General features: G+C 37.8%; 1 protein-coding gene across 3 annotated transcripts; it reads left to right on the top strand.

Moving 5' to 3' along the window:
* Positions 1-1,506: 1,506 nt before the first annotated feature.
* On the top strand, positions 1,507-14,921 carry igsf5b (immunoglobulin superfamily, member 5b). Of its 3 annotated transcripts, none has more exons than XM_065960617.1 (10): positions 1,508-1,643; positions 2,669-2,747; positions 3,543-3,857; positions 7,046-7,170; positions 9,076-9,241; positions 9,752-9,883; positions 12,229-12,253; positions 13,214-13,330; positions 13,463-13,527; positions 14,037-14,921. In XM_065960617.1, the coding sequence occupies exons 2-9, from the start codon at positions 2,699-2,701 to the stop codon at positions 13,476-13,478; spliced, it is 945 nt and encodes a 314-aa protein (XP_065816689.1). In that variant the 5' UTR covers positions 1,508-1,643; positions 2,669-2,698; the 3' UTR covers positions 13,479-13,527; positions 14,037-14,921. The 3 variants fall into 3 exon arrangements, with proteins under 3 accessions (XP_020498555.2, XP_065816689.1, XP_020498554.2); XM_020642898.3 differs by having other exon boundaries at positions 1,510-1,643; positions 13,214-13,302; XM_020642899.3 differs by lacking the exon at positions 2,669-2,747 and having other exon boundaries at positions 1,507-1,643; positions 13,214-13,302.
* The last annotated feature ends 3,944 nt before the right edge of the window (positions 14,922-18,865 follow it).

Consider the following 18,865-nt stretch of genomic DNA (forward strand, 5'->3'; position numbering starts at 1 on the left):
ATAGGCCCAAGAATGGAACCTTGGGGGACTCCGTATGGGAGAGGTGCATGGGAGGGAAAGGAACCACCAAGGCTGACAGAAAAGGTTCTATCAGACAGGTAGGACCTAAACCACACAAGAGCAGTACCATTGATGCCCACACAATGCTCCAGGCGGGGGATAAGAGCATCATGGTCTATTGTGTCAAAAGTAGCTGTAAGGTCTAAAAGCATAAGGATGGCAGAATCTCCCAAGTCAGTTGTTAAAAAAAGATCATTTGAAAGTGTAGATTCTGTGTTGTGTAGGGCTTTAAAACCAGACTGTAAGACCTCAAGAATACCGTGTACATCTAAGTAGGGTTGTAGTTGTGCAGCTTCCTCCAAGATTTCTGAAATAAAAGGGAGTTTTGAGATAGGTCTAAAATTAGAGAAAACAGAGGTATCTAGATTAGGCTTCTTGATCAACGGCTGCACCACTACCTGCTTTAAAAGAAGATGGTACAACACCCAAAGCAAGACTGCTGTTGATTATCATTAGAATAATTGGTCCAATGGTGCCCCATATTTCTTTAAAAAGGTGAGGGGGGACAACATCAGCAGGGGAACCTGAGGGTTTCATATGATCAATCTTTTGCTTCAAGAAAGAAAGTGACACAGGTTCAAACTGAGTAAAAACAGCAGAGCAGGTGACAATAATCGATGGGTCCAATGAAGGGGGTGAGATGTGTGCTCTTATAGTAGCAGTCTACAAAAAAGTGAAAGAATGATTCACAGGTTTCAGGGGAAGCTTCAAGACAGGAGGATTGGGGGGGTATTAAGAATACTGTTCATAGTACTAAAAAGAACAAGAGGTTTATGACAGTTATTCACAATAATGAGGTACTTGTTAAGAGAGTGCTAGCACAGAGGCTAGGCCAAACACAGCTGCAGATGGGGCCATTTCTAACACATAATACAGCTGATTTGAAGAAAATAAACACCTAAAAAATCAAAATGACCTGGCTGATAAATACATCTGAGGTGCTACGAAATAGTGCTTAAATAAATTAGCTTGCTGACGGTCAAGTATAGAGCTGCAAAATTTCTCAATATAGTGTACACTTAGCCTACATGGTAATTGATCTTTTTTGATGCTTTTTCTTAAAATTATCAAAATTAGGTGGTACAAATGGCCAGGTCTGCAGCTGAATGTAGCCCAGTCTCTGTGCTGGCACTCCAAGCAGTGTCTCAATAAAGAACTGAGCTGACTGGCATCTTGTGTGGCTAATACAAGTATTATTGACAAGTACCTCATACAGCTCCACTTCAAAAAAGACCAAACTATCCCTTTGATATACATTTTATGGCACTTCAACCAAAAGTTTTTACAACGGACAGACAGCTTGGTATCAAAGCATGCCATCCTTGTGTGAAACATGCTGTACCATGTTTACCAGACTTCTTCCACTGTGTCAATTTTATGGCCCCTGGGAACTGGAGCATGAGGCATTTTTGTGGTCTGAGTCACTCTGCCGCCTGTATTTACATTTGCACAGGTCAAAGTTTAAACTTGGTAATGTTTAACAGGACAGTTTTGGTTGACATAGCTTAGAAACGAGCATGAAGTGGAAGGAGCATCTTTGACCCACGTTGTGTTCCACTGATCCACAGGGACACACAATTGAGGTAAGTCAGACCAAAAAAAATGTTTGATAATATTTTGATTTTTCAATGTATGCTAATTTTGACTTCTGCTTTATACTGCCTCTTGCTGTGTGCGGTTGACAGACAGGTGCAATGTTGCACATAATATCTCTGTGAATTTACAAGGTAATGGTGTATCTATAAACAAGTAATCATTTTATGAACTAAATAATATATAACAAACTATTACAATTTAACTTAATTTAATTTGTGTCATTGCATGAGTCAACTCATAAGTGTCAGCAAGGAACTCAAATCTGCCTTAACGTGAATGACATGCAGGATATGATTGCACAAGGATGGACAAAGCTATGATTAGATAGAATAGAAATTAACTTAACTCTACTGAAATGAGCTCTGTTAGTTTTTCTGACAGCTTGATTTCAAAATCTAATTAAATAAGCTATTTCTTCTGACATGTTTTCTTATCTGTTAATTCAACAAGCTTAACTGTCTTTTTTTAGAAGAGGTCAGGCATTCATATATATATTTTTTTAAAATATTTATATTAATGCCCTTATTTTTCATATTAGAATGAGGTCATGCTAGCAGCTCTGTGAAGCCATCTAAGGCTCCATCATGTTAACATTCTTATAGTAACAATACTTAAATGTTGATGGTAAGCATATACAGTATGTTTACCATTTTCACCTAATAAGGATAGCTAGCATGTAAGTTTGCTAATATTTGTTGTTAAGAACTAAACAGAAACCACAACTGTCAGTCAAGTCAAAGTCAGTTTGGAAAGTCATCAGTTTTGTTCTACATCAAGAGAATGTGAACATTTTAATCCAACCTGAGATGAAGATTAAGATGAAATGCCAAACGGTTACCAAACTGAAGACAAATCATTCTGAGGAGGCTGTGGCTGTTGGCGGATCTACCTAATAGTCTTCGTAATATTTCAATCAGACCTACAGTCCAAAGTAGCCCTCTTTTGGGCCATGTTTCTACTATGGCTAAAACCTTAATCCATGTAAAAAATAATTATTTTTATTTTGTTTTAGGTCCATTCATTATTGAACAGTGGATTGAACATGGACTTCTTTTCTCTGTTGGTGTATCTACTTTTCTATTGTATTCATGGTGAGAGTTTAGATCAATATTAATATTGCCTTATGTGATGGGATATCTTTCATAGAGCCTGTAATGTTTTTTTTAAAACATTTTTTGTTGTGTGGTCACATTTAGAGTCTAAAAAATGTGCTCAATGTCAGCAACCTTCAGATTATAGACAATCTAATTAAAGGGGCCTGTCTGCCTATCTAGGTAACTATAAGATGTTGTCAGTGGTCTCTGTCTATATCCGAGTGCAATAAAAAAGAAATAGCAGTATAGACTGGCCTAGATGTTATTGAGACCTAATCTCTTATGGATGCATTATTTATGACTGCATGCTGGTTGGAGAAGTTAGTAAAGTTAATTAATCACAAATAAGACACACACCACCAAGAGTACTGTGGTGAACCTTTTATTTCATGTTTCTTAATACCTTTTCTCTTTTTTTTTAATTTGATAGGATACCACAAAGACATGCATTACCTGAAGTAGGAATGTATGCATTGAAATGCATAATTAGTTATGTGTTTATGTGTATCTGTGTTTATGTATGTGTCTGAATTATGTTTAGAGAGTATCTGAAGTATGGGTCCCTACAGTTTCTAGGGTTATGAATGATTCTTCACAAGGCTTTTCTTTACATTTGTCCCTTAAAATGTAATCCTTGCAGCTTTATCAATCAATTTATACAGTCATTCATGAAAAAAGCAGTACCTTTTGTTTTGATTTGATTTCAGATATGTCCCTAGATATCTCAGACTTAATGAATGTTTGAATTACTGTTATGTGTTTAATGTCCGTCTCCCTTTGGACATTTGACAGTTGGGGCACAGTTGAAGCTGTTTCCTGAAAAACTAACTATCCTTCGAGGAGAGGAGGCCCGGCTTACATGCAGCACCTCCAACACCAGATGGACTGTTATGATTTGGCTTCTAAATGGTGCAGCTGTTCTCACCATCTCCAAGAAGAATGGTGTTCTGCCCTCCATCAACTCTAATGTGACAGCAGAGAAAAGCCTTGTCTCTACGGGAGACAGCTGGGTGTTAATCCTGAAACACACAGAGAGGTACAATCAGGGACAAGTGACTTGTGACCTTCAGGACATTGATAGGAAAACAGCAAGCTTGTTTGTACAAGGTGCGTATGTTTATATGTGAGAATGATTTTGAGTGTCAGTTAGATTTGGAGTGGATACTATGTGCTTGTGTGTGTGCTATCTTCATTCACTAATCTATGGGGACGGTTATGGCTCAGTGGTAGAGTCAGTCATCTCTGAACCGGAAGGTTCGATCCCCAGCTCCTGCATCAAAATGTCGATATGACGATGGGCAAGAAACTCAACACACACACACAAGAAATACTTTTTAATTTAATTATATATAATTGTCACTGTGAATAAAGAAAAATTGATTAGAGATGGTTGAGAAAAGGACCAAATGGAGACATACAATTTCCCCTTTTAGCTAAAGAGAAAGTAACATTTCATGTATAACTGTAAAAATATATTTTAAGAAATGTGCTACTAATGCAGCAAAGTTATTAAAAAACTGTAAAAATGGTCATCTCAAAGTCAAATTTAATTTAGGATAAGATCTTATGTGTCAGATCGTATGTCTGATCTAATGTCTCATCTATATCTCCTGTACAAAAATGAGCACTAGTTAAGGCCAAAAAGAAGATATTGTGCATTTTCTCATTAGTCTCAAAGACAATCCTGAGCCCTGTGTGAGCACTGAGTGAGATCTCTTATACGTCTTACAGTTGTCCCATTCCAAGATCTTAGCTAAAAAAGAAATGCGACTACAGTGAGTTTTCAAATGTGTCTTAAAATGAAGGTTCAGTTTCAAAGTCCAAGTTCTTTGAGTCTCATTTTTCTTTTAAAGAAAAATGAGACTAGTGCCAGATTTAGAATGAGTCACAATATAATTTAAACAACAGGAAACACCTATGTTATGTTTTACATTTGTCCTGTCATATACTGTAAATCGTATCCAATCTTTGCCATAATAATACTGAGAAGATTAACACATAGATTACATTTTTTATTTACATGGAGTCTGTGAAGCTCACAGAACTTTAGATTATTTCACACACAATTCACATTCTTAAAAAACATCCCTATAGAAGATTACGATTGGTCAGTTTCACCACTTAAACAACAGAAAGGCATTGGTTTGTTTTCCCCAAATTTAATTAGTTTGATTTACTTTTTAAGCAGAAATGATAAAAAAGATATGATTTCAGCCCCATATCAGTGTAGAGGTTAAAATAGGTTTGGAGCCTGCAGTAGTGGTTAACAACACTGACCCACAATCAGAATTTATTAGATGTTCAGAGTATGAGTAAGAGTGATAACTAAGATAAAAATGAGACAATAAACAAAGATAAGAGAAGAAAATGTGATTCCTATTTTCATGTCATAAGACAAGAAGGAATGATTAATATTGAGCTATGAAGTGTACCTCAACATAGATGACAATTTTAGATTGGGCCTATGCTTTTGTTGACCTTATCATTCAGCTTTGTGTCTACAGCTTGTATAAACTAGACTAAGAGCTTGATTGAAATATGTAACAAAACATGTGCAAAAATAACCACTGCAAAAAGAAAAAGACCCATCCCTTCCAATATGTTATGAAAAGAGCCTCCATTATTGCTAATGCCATAAATACCCACTGACATATGCAGCCATTATCAGTAGTGTATGGGGAATCAAGCCTCCCGATCTGGATGCACAGCAACACCAAAGCCTGACACAGCCTCCAAATGAAATGTGCATCCTGTCAAGCCCAGTTAACCGTCAGCAACTCTGACTGTGATTTGTGTACTGCAGCTCCAAATGTGTTGCTGGAACGGAGCCACAAATCCACAGCTAGCTTGTTAACTCTATGCTATCACACATGCCCTGTGCTTTAATCGTCCAATATGACGGCAATGAAAATATGACCACACAATTCTGCTCGCTATTATTCTATTCTGCTTATTTCTGTATTGTTTTGATACACAAATACAGCAAATTCTCAACAAAACAAACATTTAACATTAGATAAATGGTTGTAATGCACTCTTGAGCAGGAAAGGGCCCAGCATTAAAGGTTTGAGCTGCTAAAAAGGAGGTAAAAATCAATCCTAGAAAACATGCCTGTGATGTCTGGCCTGTAGAGATAATGTTCACTTTTTACTAGAATACATTTACACTCACAAATAAAGTTTATGTCTTATACATTGTTCATGCAAGAGCAATCCCGCCAATCCAGAATGTAAATAAAAACAGAAACTACAGCCATACAGCCATACAGAGGGCCAGGCTGCATGATCATCAGGAGCCGATACCAATCACACATGTTCACACATGTATGTGACTGTGCAAACACCTTAAGGAGCAATTTGGGGTGTCTTTCCTAAGGACACTTTGACACATAGACAGCGTGGATTGAAACTCTGATCTTCCATTTTTTGGGATTGACATTCTCTGCTTCTGAGCACAGCTACCCTGAATTAAATGAAGTCTTACAAGATCTGCCAAATCAGCCCATATCCTTTTTTTCCCTACAGTGTCTAATAACCTATTAAACCAAATTTCAGAGATAACTGAGATTGGAGCTTTTGAAGGTAGTGCTTTTTGCCCTCCCCTCTTAAGATATATTAATCTTCCATGATCGCCTTGAGCCCCTCATTAGTTAGTGCAAGTGAGGCAACTGGTTTCTCCCTAACTATTATATACTCCCACAGCAGCTGGAAACCACTTTCAGAGGCAGTTGCTTTTATGATTTATGATTTAATGTTAATAACACCACATCAGGCATCAAATAAAAGTCCCACTCAAAAAGTGAGAACCTAAGCTGTGGATAAAATGAGGATTGGAGCCTTGTTAAACATGTCATTTTTCAGACATGAACCAAAGGTTCTGTAATAATCTTCCTGTCTATAGCAATTGTCTGTTTTATTGGCCACTTTTCATTCTCCCAGGCATAGACTTCACATATAAACTTAACCTCCCAACCAAGTCGTTGATATGGCTGAATGGAAGGAGATGAGGGGGTTAAGAGAAGCATGAAGTTGTTTGGCAATTAAGGCTTATAGACATAAAGAATCAAAACTGTCTTTTGAAGAGGCCAACTAAAGACTTAATGCTAACAGTCGTGTTCTGCTTTTTGAATACAATTAAAAAAGGGGTCGGTTAATGAAAGTCATGGATTCCTACCCTGATTCATTTATATTTACAAACGTACAAACCCTTGATGATTACAGGATTCTACAGAAGTTTCAGCATGCAGATAATATTGAAAAAAAAAGTTTGTTAATGGACTTTCATCTGATTGCAGAAAAGGGCAGTGTGAAAGTCTCTGGGGATAAGTTGGCTTTTATGGGACAGTTGGCCTTGTTTGAATGCCATGCTGAAGGATGGTACCCTCAACCTACTTTACAATGGTGGGTGAATGACAAAAAGGTAAGTCCATACATCACCAGTTGCATCTAAAGCAAGTTTACATCATAGCAAAGCAATTCATATTAGAAAAGAGGTATCCACAATAACCTTTTGTGAGATAAAATATTTTTATAATGCTTTAAAGGTCCCATATAATGATATATTAAGCTGTTTACAACATGTCCAGGTTGTTAGGGCGTTTTCACACCTAACCTTTTTTTACTCAGTTAAAATGAACTCTAGTCCATTTGTCAATTTCACTGTGGTTTGTTTGACGTTTACAACTTTTAGTTAACAATGTTTACAACTTTCGACAACACACAAGAAATCGACTTGCCATTCAGTAAACGGCTCAGGGAAAATCATTAATGCAAAAAAGCTGTTTCAGCAGTTATCAAGTGTGTGATGCATAAAATAAAACTGGAAGCCCTGGCATGGCTGTGGTTTGACGAGCTTGACAGAATACTGGGGACAAAATCCGATCTTGAGCCAGTGGATGTTGTGGAGAGACTGATGCCAACTAACCTAACACGCCTGACCTGGCTTCTGACACGGAGGGAGATGGTAAGTTTATTCAACTTTTTGCAGTTACATTTCTCTCTCTCTCTCTCTCTCTCTTTTCTCCCTCTCTCTCTTTTCTCTCTCTCTCACACACAATTTACACAGCATTGTGCTTTGAGATGTTTTTTTCTGCAATTATCTGAGTTACACAGAGATTGTATATTTCAAATCAACAGGAGATTTAAGCAGTGCATGCATAATACTGAGGACAGAAACAACTTTGCTGTTGCAGACTGATTAATCCTCGGGCCACTGAGACCAGTAGCAGTGAAGCGTGCACCCGAGACGGGAGTCTGCCCATTCCTGGAGCACAAGCCTGAAAAAGAAAAGTGAAATCCTGCTGACTTGATGATGAATTCCATGCATATATAACTGCCAGTAAACATGCTGGAGAAAATACATAGAGTCAAAAAGATACAGTTAGCACAAGGCGCTGCAGCATTTGAAAAGATACTTCAAGCAGGAGGCTGAGGAGAGAAGATTTCAGTCTATGAAAGCACAGCAACAGGCCACCAACCAGGTGGTTCTGCAAATAATGGACACTCCTGGCCAAGCTCATTCCTCACCATTTACCACGCTGGAACACAACACCCCCATCGGACCCACCCTTAATTCCTGGTCCTTGCCACAGCTGCATCAGCCAACACATAAAATGATGTCCTGCAACCTTTCATCCCTCCTTATCATCATTCTCAATCTCCACCCTCTCAAAATAAACACCACAGCACATCATCCATTCTACATGTTAACAGTAGCCATGATTACCACAAGTTGGAGGTTGTTACACACTAGAACTTTAATTAAGGAAATGCTCTGTTAGTTTACCTTTTAATGTGCACATTTACCTTATTTGAACGCCTGCTTAGAATTGTGTTTTTTGTTCAGTGTTATCAAGATTGTTTTGACATGTTTTTCCAGAAAAGTTGTTATTTCAGACAAACAGGACATGACACAAGAAAGATCAGTGGTGCCAGGTTTTAACAGGCATCAGCATAACATGAAAGTCTAGGCCATTCCTACACAGAGTCGTAAACTGATTTTAACAAGGGAAGGGAGATTTTCACATGATTGTAAGTGTCAACCAGACTGTACCTGCTTCTTTGTTCTACTGCTAACAATATAGTTACCCTGCCCCTTTCCTCTTAACTGTGCATTCAACCATTAAAAGGGAGAACAATTAGCTGGTTGTTATGTGCCCCTTGACATTATTGCATTCCCAGCAGGGAATAGTGTTACTCAGTTAAAACTAACATGAGTTTTGGTCAGCCATTCCTTTTTTTTGAGATTATAAACCACATTTATCAGCACAATTTATCAGCACAACATAATAATTCTGATTCCTTTTCTCTGGTTGTTGGCATGGAGGTGAGCCAGGCCGAATACAACATTAGTAGTGAAGAGTCAGGAAGGAGCCTCTTTACAGTGAACAGCAACCTCAGCGTGACTGCAGCAAAGAGCTCTTATGTGGATTGTCTGGCCTCAGTGTCGGCCCTGCCCACACCACTAAGGAGCAGAATACGTCTAACAGTGGGTGAGAGATGCAACCATCTATTTAAACACAAAATGTCATATGACTATATTCATACATAATGCACAGTGAGAGCCTCTCTTTGCTATGTTCAAGTTAAGTTCTCTGTATTTCTGTTTGTTTCTCTCTTTTCTCCATCTGGTTTTCTCAGTAAATATTTGTTCAGCATATTTTCTTGTCCCTTTGTCATTTTGGAAGCCTACAAATCATTCATGAGCCGTATTGTTGAAGAAGAGAGTGGATCAGAGCTGTTAGATGAACCCTCTAAAAGTTTACATCATAGTAACTGAGATTGCTTCCCTTTCACACATTCCAAATATGAATACTGGCTTTTTATCTTTGTTATATTTGACTTGTATTCCTAACATTTTTAAAAGTCCAGAGCAGCTTCCCTCACCAAAAAAAACAAACAAACTGCACCTTAAAACTGTTAATCTATAAATGACTTACAAAGTCAAAATATTGCTAAATTCTTTCTCCACCAAAAACCCTGATATGAACTTCTTTGATCAGTTGCCGAGGTGGTGGAAGAAGGAGATGACTGCAGTGTCCCGCTGGCGGTGACAGCCTCCCTCTCTGCTTTTCTGCTGCTTCTCCTGCTCTGCATCTGCATTGTCCTCTGGTTCAGACAAAGGAGACAAGCAAGTTAGCACTTTTCTTTTTCTTAAATTGCCCTAGGTGAAAAATACCACCCCCCCTACATTTTCCACAGCAGAGAGTGTGATTAAAGTATAATTAAGAATATGGGCGGTTGCATGCTGTGTGACTCTGTACTACCCCATGCTGGCCTCCACCAAGGGCAAGCAAAATCGTTTCAAAAGAACAGTTGTCGTCAGCAGAAACTTTCTCTTCTCTGTAAAATCAGCAGCATAAAGGTTATCGAATCATACTGTATGTATTGTTACAGAGAGGTTAATGGTTTAAATCCGAGAACATCTTGAGAAATTTGAGCAGGAGAAAGTACTGACTGTAATACCTACTCTAAGCAACTACTACAGTATGTACCCTTCACAATGACATTTTAACAATTTAAGTGTAAATGGGTAAATATGCTTTGAGTCTTGCAATAACAATAAATGTATTAAATTGTATCACACTTGATTGATTTACTGATTGATAGGATTTTATAGTTAGACAAAGCCTGAAATTTGTCTTGCATCACAGCAGCTTCATTTGCTACACAGAAAGTGCCATTTCAACAAATTGTTCCTAACAGCAACAAAGTTATCTTTTACTGGCCTACTTCTTAAATGTACATTTTTTGACAGCAATTATTGTCTTTATTTTGAGTCATTTTAGTCAGATACTGCTAGAACACTCCAGATTTCTCCATAACAAAGGCTGTCAACGTTGTGTACCTGTGTGCTTGTGCTTGTGCATGAACTGAACCGTGCCGAAGCTCACCTCTCCAAATGCGTGCTAGGGCGAGAAAGTGCATCATGCTTGAGCATGGTACGGAGCGGTAACACTGGTCAAACGTACTGGACTCTAGAGGTGAAGCGTGCCTAGGCACGCAAAGGATTGCCAGTGTGACCGCACCCTTATATATGCAAATTGGGGGGGGTATCAAGATGGCAGGTCACAGCTGATGTTAGGTGCTTGGATACAACCCTTTCCATATTTTGCTGTAACAGAACTAAATGCTATTGGTCTAAAGTCATTTAAAAGGCTTGCCCTTGGTTTCTTAGGTACAGGCACTATAGTACTCAGTCCACAGTTCAATGTCCTTGCTCATAGGTTTCTCTCACTTCACCATAGCTCGAAATGTTGGAGGCAGGTGCACCACGTTGTGGTCTGCCTTACCCAGCAGTGGTAGACATCTACTGGATAAGAAAGTTGCACATTCTTCCTTTAAGAGTATTTATGTAAATTGTTATCAGCTATGATTGTCTGTATGTGGACGGGAGAAAAATCTCTCTTCAATACTTTTCCATTGAGCATTATATGATGGGTTGCCCCAACATATATCTCTCATCTGTTTTGTTAAATAATAGTCTGAGAAGGTAGATTTTGGTTTACTTCTGAAGGTTTTGTCTGATATAGATCAAATAATCTAGGTAATATACACATTTTGTGGATTCAATCTTTGAGCTGAAACTAAAGAAAGATATTGTAATGCTTAAATTGTGTGCATGTGACTCAGACTATACACTGAATAAACTGAGACTTGACAGCTGCAGGAACAACAGCTCTATGCACGGAAAGGAAGATGGAAAACAGCTCTGTTTTAAGATGCTTAAAGAAAAGCATATGTTAGAGAAACAATACTTTTATGGATAGCTCCATATGCAAAATGACGGTAATATGATGAGAAAGGTACCCAAATCTCTGGAAAACAAAATGCAAACCATTGCCATATATTCTGGGATTATTTTGTCATCAAAGACTACTGGGAAATCTTTGAGGGGCGAGTGCAAGTCAAGTGTTACCACTTTATAACCTGTTGACTGTTTCTGTACCTGAAATTTCTGATAACTCGCTTACCATTTTCCTTGTTTGAGTCTTACAGCTTTATTGTAATATTCCTTTGTTTAGTGAATTAACTTTGTTGGGATGTTGTACATGTTGGCAAATGTGCCCTGCTCTCAAGTCTGTAAGCCCCTTTTTAGAAAATCACTCTCATAGGTAGAAATGTATCCTTTGTAATTAATCAAGAAAGAGAAGGCATCAAATATAGTACATAAAGACTTTAACCAGAAACATGATGACCAAGACAAATTCAGTTTATATCTCTCCTGTGGCAAGAACCATCTGCACCACTGATATTTCTTTTTTGTGTTATCACCATAGTCAGAAATACAGTTTGCAAAACCAACCTTGAAGCTATTTAACAAAACTTAACACTCAGCTTCAGCTTTTACTGTTAAATTGCAAACCAACAGGAAGTGATGAAATCATAAAGTTAGAAAGTGTTTCTTTGGTAAGATGCTGGTTGATCATAATAGCTCTGTGAAGTAAATGGCTTTTTTTTTGTATTTTGTATTTTTCAGAACCATGCCAACAGGAGGGAATAAGGTAAGATTTAGGAGCTCTTTTCCTAGACATTGCCAAAATCCCTGATCATCCTCACTTTTTAAACAAAAACAACTTCAACATTAACTGGGCAGTCTTAAGTGAAAGTAAATGGTAAATGGACTTAAACTTGTATTGTGCATTTCTAGCGCACAATTCAATACTACTAAGTGCTTTTACACCACGTCACATTCACACATTCACACTCGGATGGTAGAGGTTGCTATGTAAAGTAACTAATCCCATTCATACACTGCCAACCAACTAACAGGAGTGAAGTTAAGTGAGTTAAGTGTATTGCCAAAGCACACATGGGACATGTTGCTACAGTAGCTGGGGATTGAACCCCTGACCTTCAGGTTGAGAGACAACCGACCCTATCAACTGAGCCACAGCTGCCCCATAAGTGACTGGCAGTTACCAATGAAAGCAGAAATGTCGTGTCATATATTTAGCTCCTCTTATACTTCACATAATCGTTCAATGGTTCAGCATGAATGTCATGCATACAACTTAATTATGGAAATGACTGGGTTTTATTGTTTATCATTGACATAAGTAAATTGAAGGGCGGCATATGAAGTTAAGTGCATTAAAAACTCCTAGCATTTAATGACAACTTAATTAAGATTCAATGTGATCATAACTCATTTTAGAAGCATAAATATAAACATTATATTTGTCAGAGATTTTTTTGTTGTTAGATTTTCCTCACTTTTCTAATAAACACACTGAAGAGAAAGCTGAACACATTGGTTTAGCTAAAAAAATTAGTGAAAAATAATGTTCATTTTTGTATCTGTCAAAGCCCATCACGATGAAAACATAGGCCCCTGCTATACTGCTTTTGTGTGAAAATAATTTTGACTGAATTTGACAGCCTAGCCTCGAAAAAAGTGGCTTTGCCCTATCTTAGCCAGAGGTTTTTCTTTATCATTTAGTGATTCATTTGGTCATTTGCAGGTTTGACCAATCAGGGAACAAGAGAGGCTTTGTTGCTGAGGTGACTGGGGGCAAGGACAACCTGGGCTTCTCGAGTGAGGGCCCCACAGGTGAGGGAGTGACTTTGAGTTTACTAAGGTAATCGTCCTATATCTTCATCATCACAACAGGACTCTTGACAGAGAAACTCTTTTTACTTCATTTTTTCACAATAATCTTACAAACGGTTGAAGGATAGATCAGGCTAAACTGTTGTTTTTTACCCCCCAGGTGCAGAGCACACTAAGATCACCATGGAAACTCATAGCAACATGAATGTTAATAGCTTACACAAGGTAAGACAGAGAAGCAGCAGATACTGGGGCAGGGAAACCGAAAGAGAGAAGGAGAAAATGACGGAGGTTAAGCAATGCAACCTTTATTAGTTTCTGTCACCTCCTCCCATTTTGATGGGAACAAGGGATGTGGAAATACTTTTAATCTGTATATCTACATAACAGCTACACTGAGAAAGTCCTCTACACCAGGCCTGACCTTCAATTGAACAATTGATTGTTATATAAATTATTTATTATGGATATAATAATGCAGCTCTCGCATCAGTTAAGCTCCGATTCTCTTTCTTTGAAGTATTACATTTGTACTTTAATCTATAACAATGAGGTCTTTATCTATAGGTGCTAAAGGTGGAAGACAGTCATTTTAGGCCAGCAGTTGTCTCCCATGTCTGCCTGTGATTATACCCTCAACATGTTGTTCCAAGGAACAGGGTTTCAGAATTTGGATTGTTCAGTGTTGCAGAAAATTACCTGCCATTAAAACCCAATTCCATGCTTTACCCCAGGTCCCTGATGTTGTGTCCTCAAGCACCTTGGCCCTGCACACTGATAGCCAAGCCCAGGTGTGTCTATCAGAAGAAAGCTCAATGAATGTCAGGAGGCTAACCACAGTTTAATTACATTTGTTGAGACTGTATTCATATAAAATAGATGTTAACCATGTAAAGTGCCACACAGTACAGTTCTTATAGGTAAACTACTCATAATGTGTGCACTGTGTATTGGATTTTTTAAAGCTTGAAGCATACTATATGTCAAGTTAGACTGAATGTGTTTGTACAACAATACAAAAACATGAAAAAAATGTATTTTTTGTTCTTGGCATTTTGAAGATTGTCAAAGGGCTGTAGAGGGAAGGAAAATGCAGATCGTTGAAAGTCAGGATTCATGTCAGTGCAGGTGCAGATAGAGATTAACATTCATGGAACAGAAGATCTCTAGAAAATGTAAAAAAAAACAAAAAACAATAGTACACATTTTAAACAACCACAGTTTGAGTAGGAATGGACTAGTTAAGACTCGGAGGGGCAAAAGCATGAGAAAATCACAAAATGCAAGTGAGGAGGTGGGCAGGTGACTAAAAAGGAGATGGGATAAGAGAGAACAGGTGAAAATGAGAATGTAGCAGCCAAGAAAGTCTGAGGGCAACAGGTGGATAGAATGAACACGCACGTGAAGGCGCCTGTGGAATTAGAAATTTGGATGTAGAGTTGGGAGAAAGACACACTGCCCGTAAGTTCCACTCTGCAGCCATCACCATGAAAGCTGCCTTGGTGAGATTCCTGCACTGATGTGGAATCTGCAAAGGCAGCATGCAGCTGCAGAGCTGGAATTGTAATTTTTTGTTGTTGATATTCATGAAAATTGGATCAATAAAAAAAAAAGTATTATTTTTTTTTTCTGACACACTACTCAAAAATGCAGTGTGAACAAGTCATAACCACTGGGGTCCTGTTTTTGCAGCTTTGGGTTCAATTTTTAATGGTTGGGATATTATCAGAAAAGTTCATGGCTGACATCTGTGATGCAGCTAGATCATTTATAAAAAAGCAGGGCATAAAAGATAACGAGATGTCAACTGTTGTAGCGGTATTGTCTGTATTTACTACTGTATTTGATAGTATATATGCTGGCGTCAAACTGACACTGGTAGATAAGTCACAAAAAGAGTTCACTGACAAACAAAAAGATCAGGCAGTGAACACAGGAGCAAACTGGCCTGTAGAGCCATCGCTGGAGAAGAGAGGAGGAGGCCTCTGAGATGACATTAGGGCTAAGAGCACAGAGAAAAGCTCAGGCACCAGAGACATAGGAGCAGTGAGGCACACAGATCTAAACGGAGAAACACAGGTAAGGCAAAGTCACTTCAAAAACCACTTACGGAAAGAATACATGACCGAATGAGTCCAATTATCTGGCAGAGTAGTAGGTTGCTAAGCAGAGTAGAAACAGGTGTGCCTCGTCTGCTGCTGTAGGAGAAGCCAGCCACACCCCATTCCATACACATACCTGCAGGAGAAAGAGAGAGGAAAACACAAAACACCTCCAACAAAATCTAAACAAAAGCATCACAGGTGAGGATGAAATACGTTTTCTGGACACTGATTAGTCTCATTAGTTGTATGTTTAAATTGTATTCTTAGCTTTTAAATTGGGGGTTTGCTTTTGGATGAGCAAAACAGATTCAGAAAAGCCACAGGATGTATTGATCATGTATCTGTAGTCACCTTAATCATACGCACTAGAATTAAGGAGAAGAAATGTTTGACTGGATAAATACAGAACTTCTGCAATATACAGTAGGTTGTTAAATGCTTGGGTTTATGGGAAGTTTTATTTGTCTATTATTAAGGCTCTTTATCAAGCACCTGTTGCCTGTGTTCAGGTTCATGAATACACAACTGGATGGTTTCCCAAACAATGTGTTGTGAAGCCTCTGACATTGAGTTAAAGTTGATCAGGGTCGTGCAGAAGATTTCAGAGGGACAGAGGCTCAAATCCAAATCCAAATCCAGTTTTAAAAAATTTAATAAATGTGGCAAATGTGTGAAAGGGACAATAAAAGATATGTATTAAAACAAACGCACGGCTAAAGGTAGTTCAAACAGTGATACATGACAGTTAATAAATAACACGGGAAAGGAACTTATAGGAGCTGTTTCTGTTAAGAGTGTAGTTTGTCTTTTAAGCAGTGAAAGCCGGTCAATAGAGGGCGCCAGGGTGCTGCCCACCCAATCCCCATAAGGAGAATGATAGACCTTCCCTGAATACTATTTTAAAATGTGTTTTAAATAAAGGCTGTACATACAGAAAAGGCAGAATACACATTTTAAGACTGAGCTGTAAAAGCAGCATGCAACTTTCTAATGACTTGGTATGAACTGTTGGACCACTGCAACAGTATTTCTGGTGTCTTATAAACCCATGAGGGTTGAGCACTTTGTGTGCATGACATTTAAGTAAAATGTAATCAGTCATGTACACTGCAAGACAAACGACGTGTGACATTTGGCACAACATCAAAATCAGTTGTGCGACTCAAAAATCTGTTTAGATCGGCCTGAAATCACATGCGTATCCGTGACTTAATAGGTTATGCCAAGTTCCATTCCTTAAAGCTATATTAACAAACCAGAAAAACAAGATTTTTTTTCTCTGTTTAAAAGGGGTAAATGATAACATGAAAAACCAGATTAAAAATACTACTATTTATTATGACCAGCTGAAGTGTAGATGAAGAATACAGGGGTCAATCTACTAACTACATGTTTGTCATGGAAAGCTGTGCTAACTGTTTTCTTTTTGTTTATGTATTGGTTACACACAGCTGGGGTAGGGCAGCAGCAGTCTGCAATTGCAGCTCAGCCTTCTTAAGTTGATTCTGAAAGAGCACAACACTTAAGATAAATCACTCACCTCTGCAGTTACAATCACATTGTAGCTCACATATACTGCAGGGCAAATGCGCATGCCTGGACTGATTTGTGCCGTGTACGTGACTTTGCATAGTATTGCTGATGTCCCCTGCAGTACAGAGTGACTGTGAATTATACTTTGCTCTTAGATCCTGATGTTCAGACTGTGTTTACTGTGAAACTCTGTAAGCTGTCCAGACAAATATCTGTGTTCTACTCAATGTAAAACCAAATGCATACAAATAAAAGGGAAAGAGGTCTGAAACCTACACCTACTTTTTCAAAAACATATTTGGAATAACATGGTCCAGTATAAACTCATGACGTATAATCGGGCAGATCAGAAGCAGTGCTACAGTCTATTTTTTATCTATACTTAGGATTAGAAATTGGTATAAAGATGGATCTCATCTGTATTCTTTTTAACACTTTAGAGAACATCTTCTTTCTTAAATATTATTCTTCTACTGTAGTTCACTTGTGCTTGCAGATTACATAAATTAACTGATCACACAACTATGGTTATAACTCAGTAAAAACGTTATCAAAATTGTATTCATATTTAGTATTTTATAATAAACAGTTTGAAACAGTATATCTTTTAAAAGCAGATCACATATTTGTACTCGTATACTGCAAAAGGTTAAAAACATCCTTAAACAGCTGAGCACTACAGTTCTGGCCTATAACTCAGAAAGGCGTAAATTGTTTATAAACTGGGGAATATACTGAGATGAAAAAGTATATATTGATGCTCAAGGGAGTATTTATAGCAGAAGTTGTGATTAGTTCAAAATAAACTTCCTTATTCAGTTAATAGAAATGGAATATAATTCCTGCTTGTGAGAAATTCATTTTTTTTCTTTTTACAACTGATGAGATGCTTAACACTGAGGAATAAGTGAAACCAGACTCTGGCCACAAAATAATACAATAAATAAGAAAACACATATAAAAATGCATATTGCCTTTTTCTGGCTTTTCAAGGTTTTTTTGACAATAAATAAATAAATAGAGAATGTTGTCAGCCTGTGAACCTACTTGCAAGGGTTTACTTCTTTAGACAGACAGAGATAAAGCAAAAGCCGTATGTGGCCAAACTACAAAATAATTTAAATCTTGGAAATGTAAATGTCTGCTAAAGGCCAGGTCAGCAAACATCTATGTACATATAGAAAGGGACCACATCATCATACTCCATGAACATACACACACAAAGCATAGTTCAAAAATGGTTTGTATCCAACTCTCTCAATCCTCAATGTAAGGATGTAAAGAGGATCTGCAACCCAACAAAACAGAAAAAAGGTTAAACTTGAGAAAATGTCAAATGCATGATTTAAATATAACAGAACAAAATCAAATCTTTCCACACTCTGGAAAGTATTAGTGGATGCATACCTAAAAGCAACTACAACAAAAGTAAGCATGATATATCCAATCAAGAGAACCTAACCTTTTAGTCATGATGCTTTTTTGCAGCACAGAAATCTGTTTTTTCTGTAATTTTAAGAAATTCAATATTTTGCACTGCCATATAGGCTAAAGCAATCCTCTGTGCACACATGTACACACATGGTGCCAGGCTGTATTTTACTTGGAAGTTATCACTCCATCCTCTTATCACATTAAAATCGTAACTTGCCCATAATATCTCTCCCTATAAATATTTTGCTATTGTCTTCCGATTACACAAAAAGCTGGGGATTGAACCCCTGACCTTCCAGTTGACAAATGACCGACTCTACCAGCTGCAACATAGCAGACCTATTGTTCATCTCAAGTTCTGTAAACGGTGGTAGTCAATCTACCTTTTTGTAAAGTTGAAAACCATATATATATTTTTAGTTTAGTTGCCCATTTTGGAAAGACCTTAAAGGGGACATATTATGAAAAAAACTTTTTTTACAGTGTTTTTG

This window comes from Labrus bergylta, chromosome 11 (assembly GCF_963930695.1).
Source record: "Labrus bergylta chromosome 11, fLabBer1.1, whole genome shotgun sequence".
NCBI classification, from domain to species: Eukaryota; Metazoa; Chordata; class Actinopteri; order Labriformes; family Labridae; genus Labrus; species Labrus bergylta.

Excerpts from the sequence above, each read along its gene's own strand:
- igsf5b (XM_020642898.3), top strand. The coding sequence starts at position 2,699 with ATGGACTTCTTTTCTCTGTTGGTGTATCTACTTTTCTATTGTATTCAT. Across the intron at positions 2,748-3,542 it reads ACTTTTCTATTGTATTCATG|TTGGGGCACAGTTGAAGCTG; the intron begins GTGAGAGTTTAG and ends GACATTTGACAG. Across the intron at positions 7,171-9,075 it reads GGTGGGTGAATGACAAAAAG|GTGAGCCAGGCCGAATACAA; the intron begins GTAAGTCCATAC and ends GTTGGCATGGAG.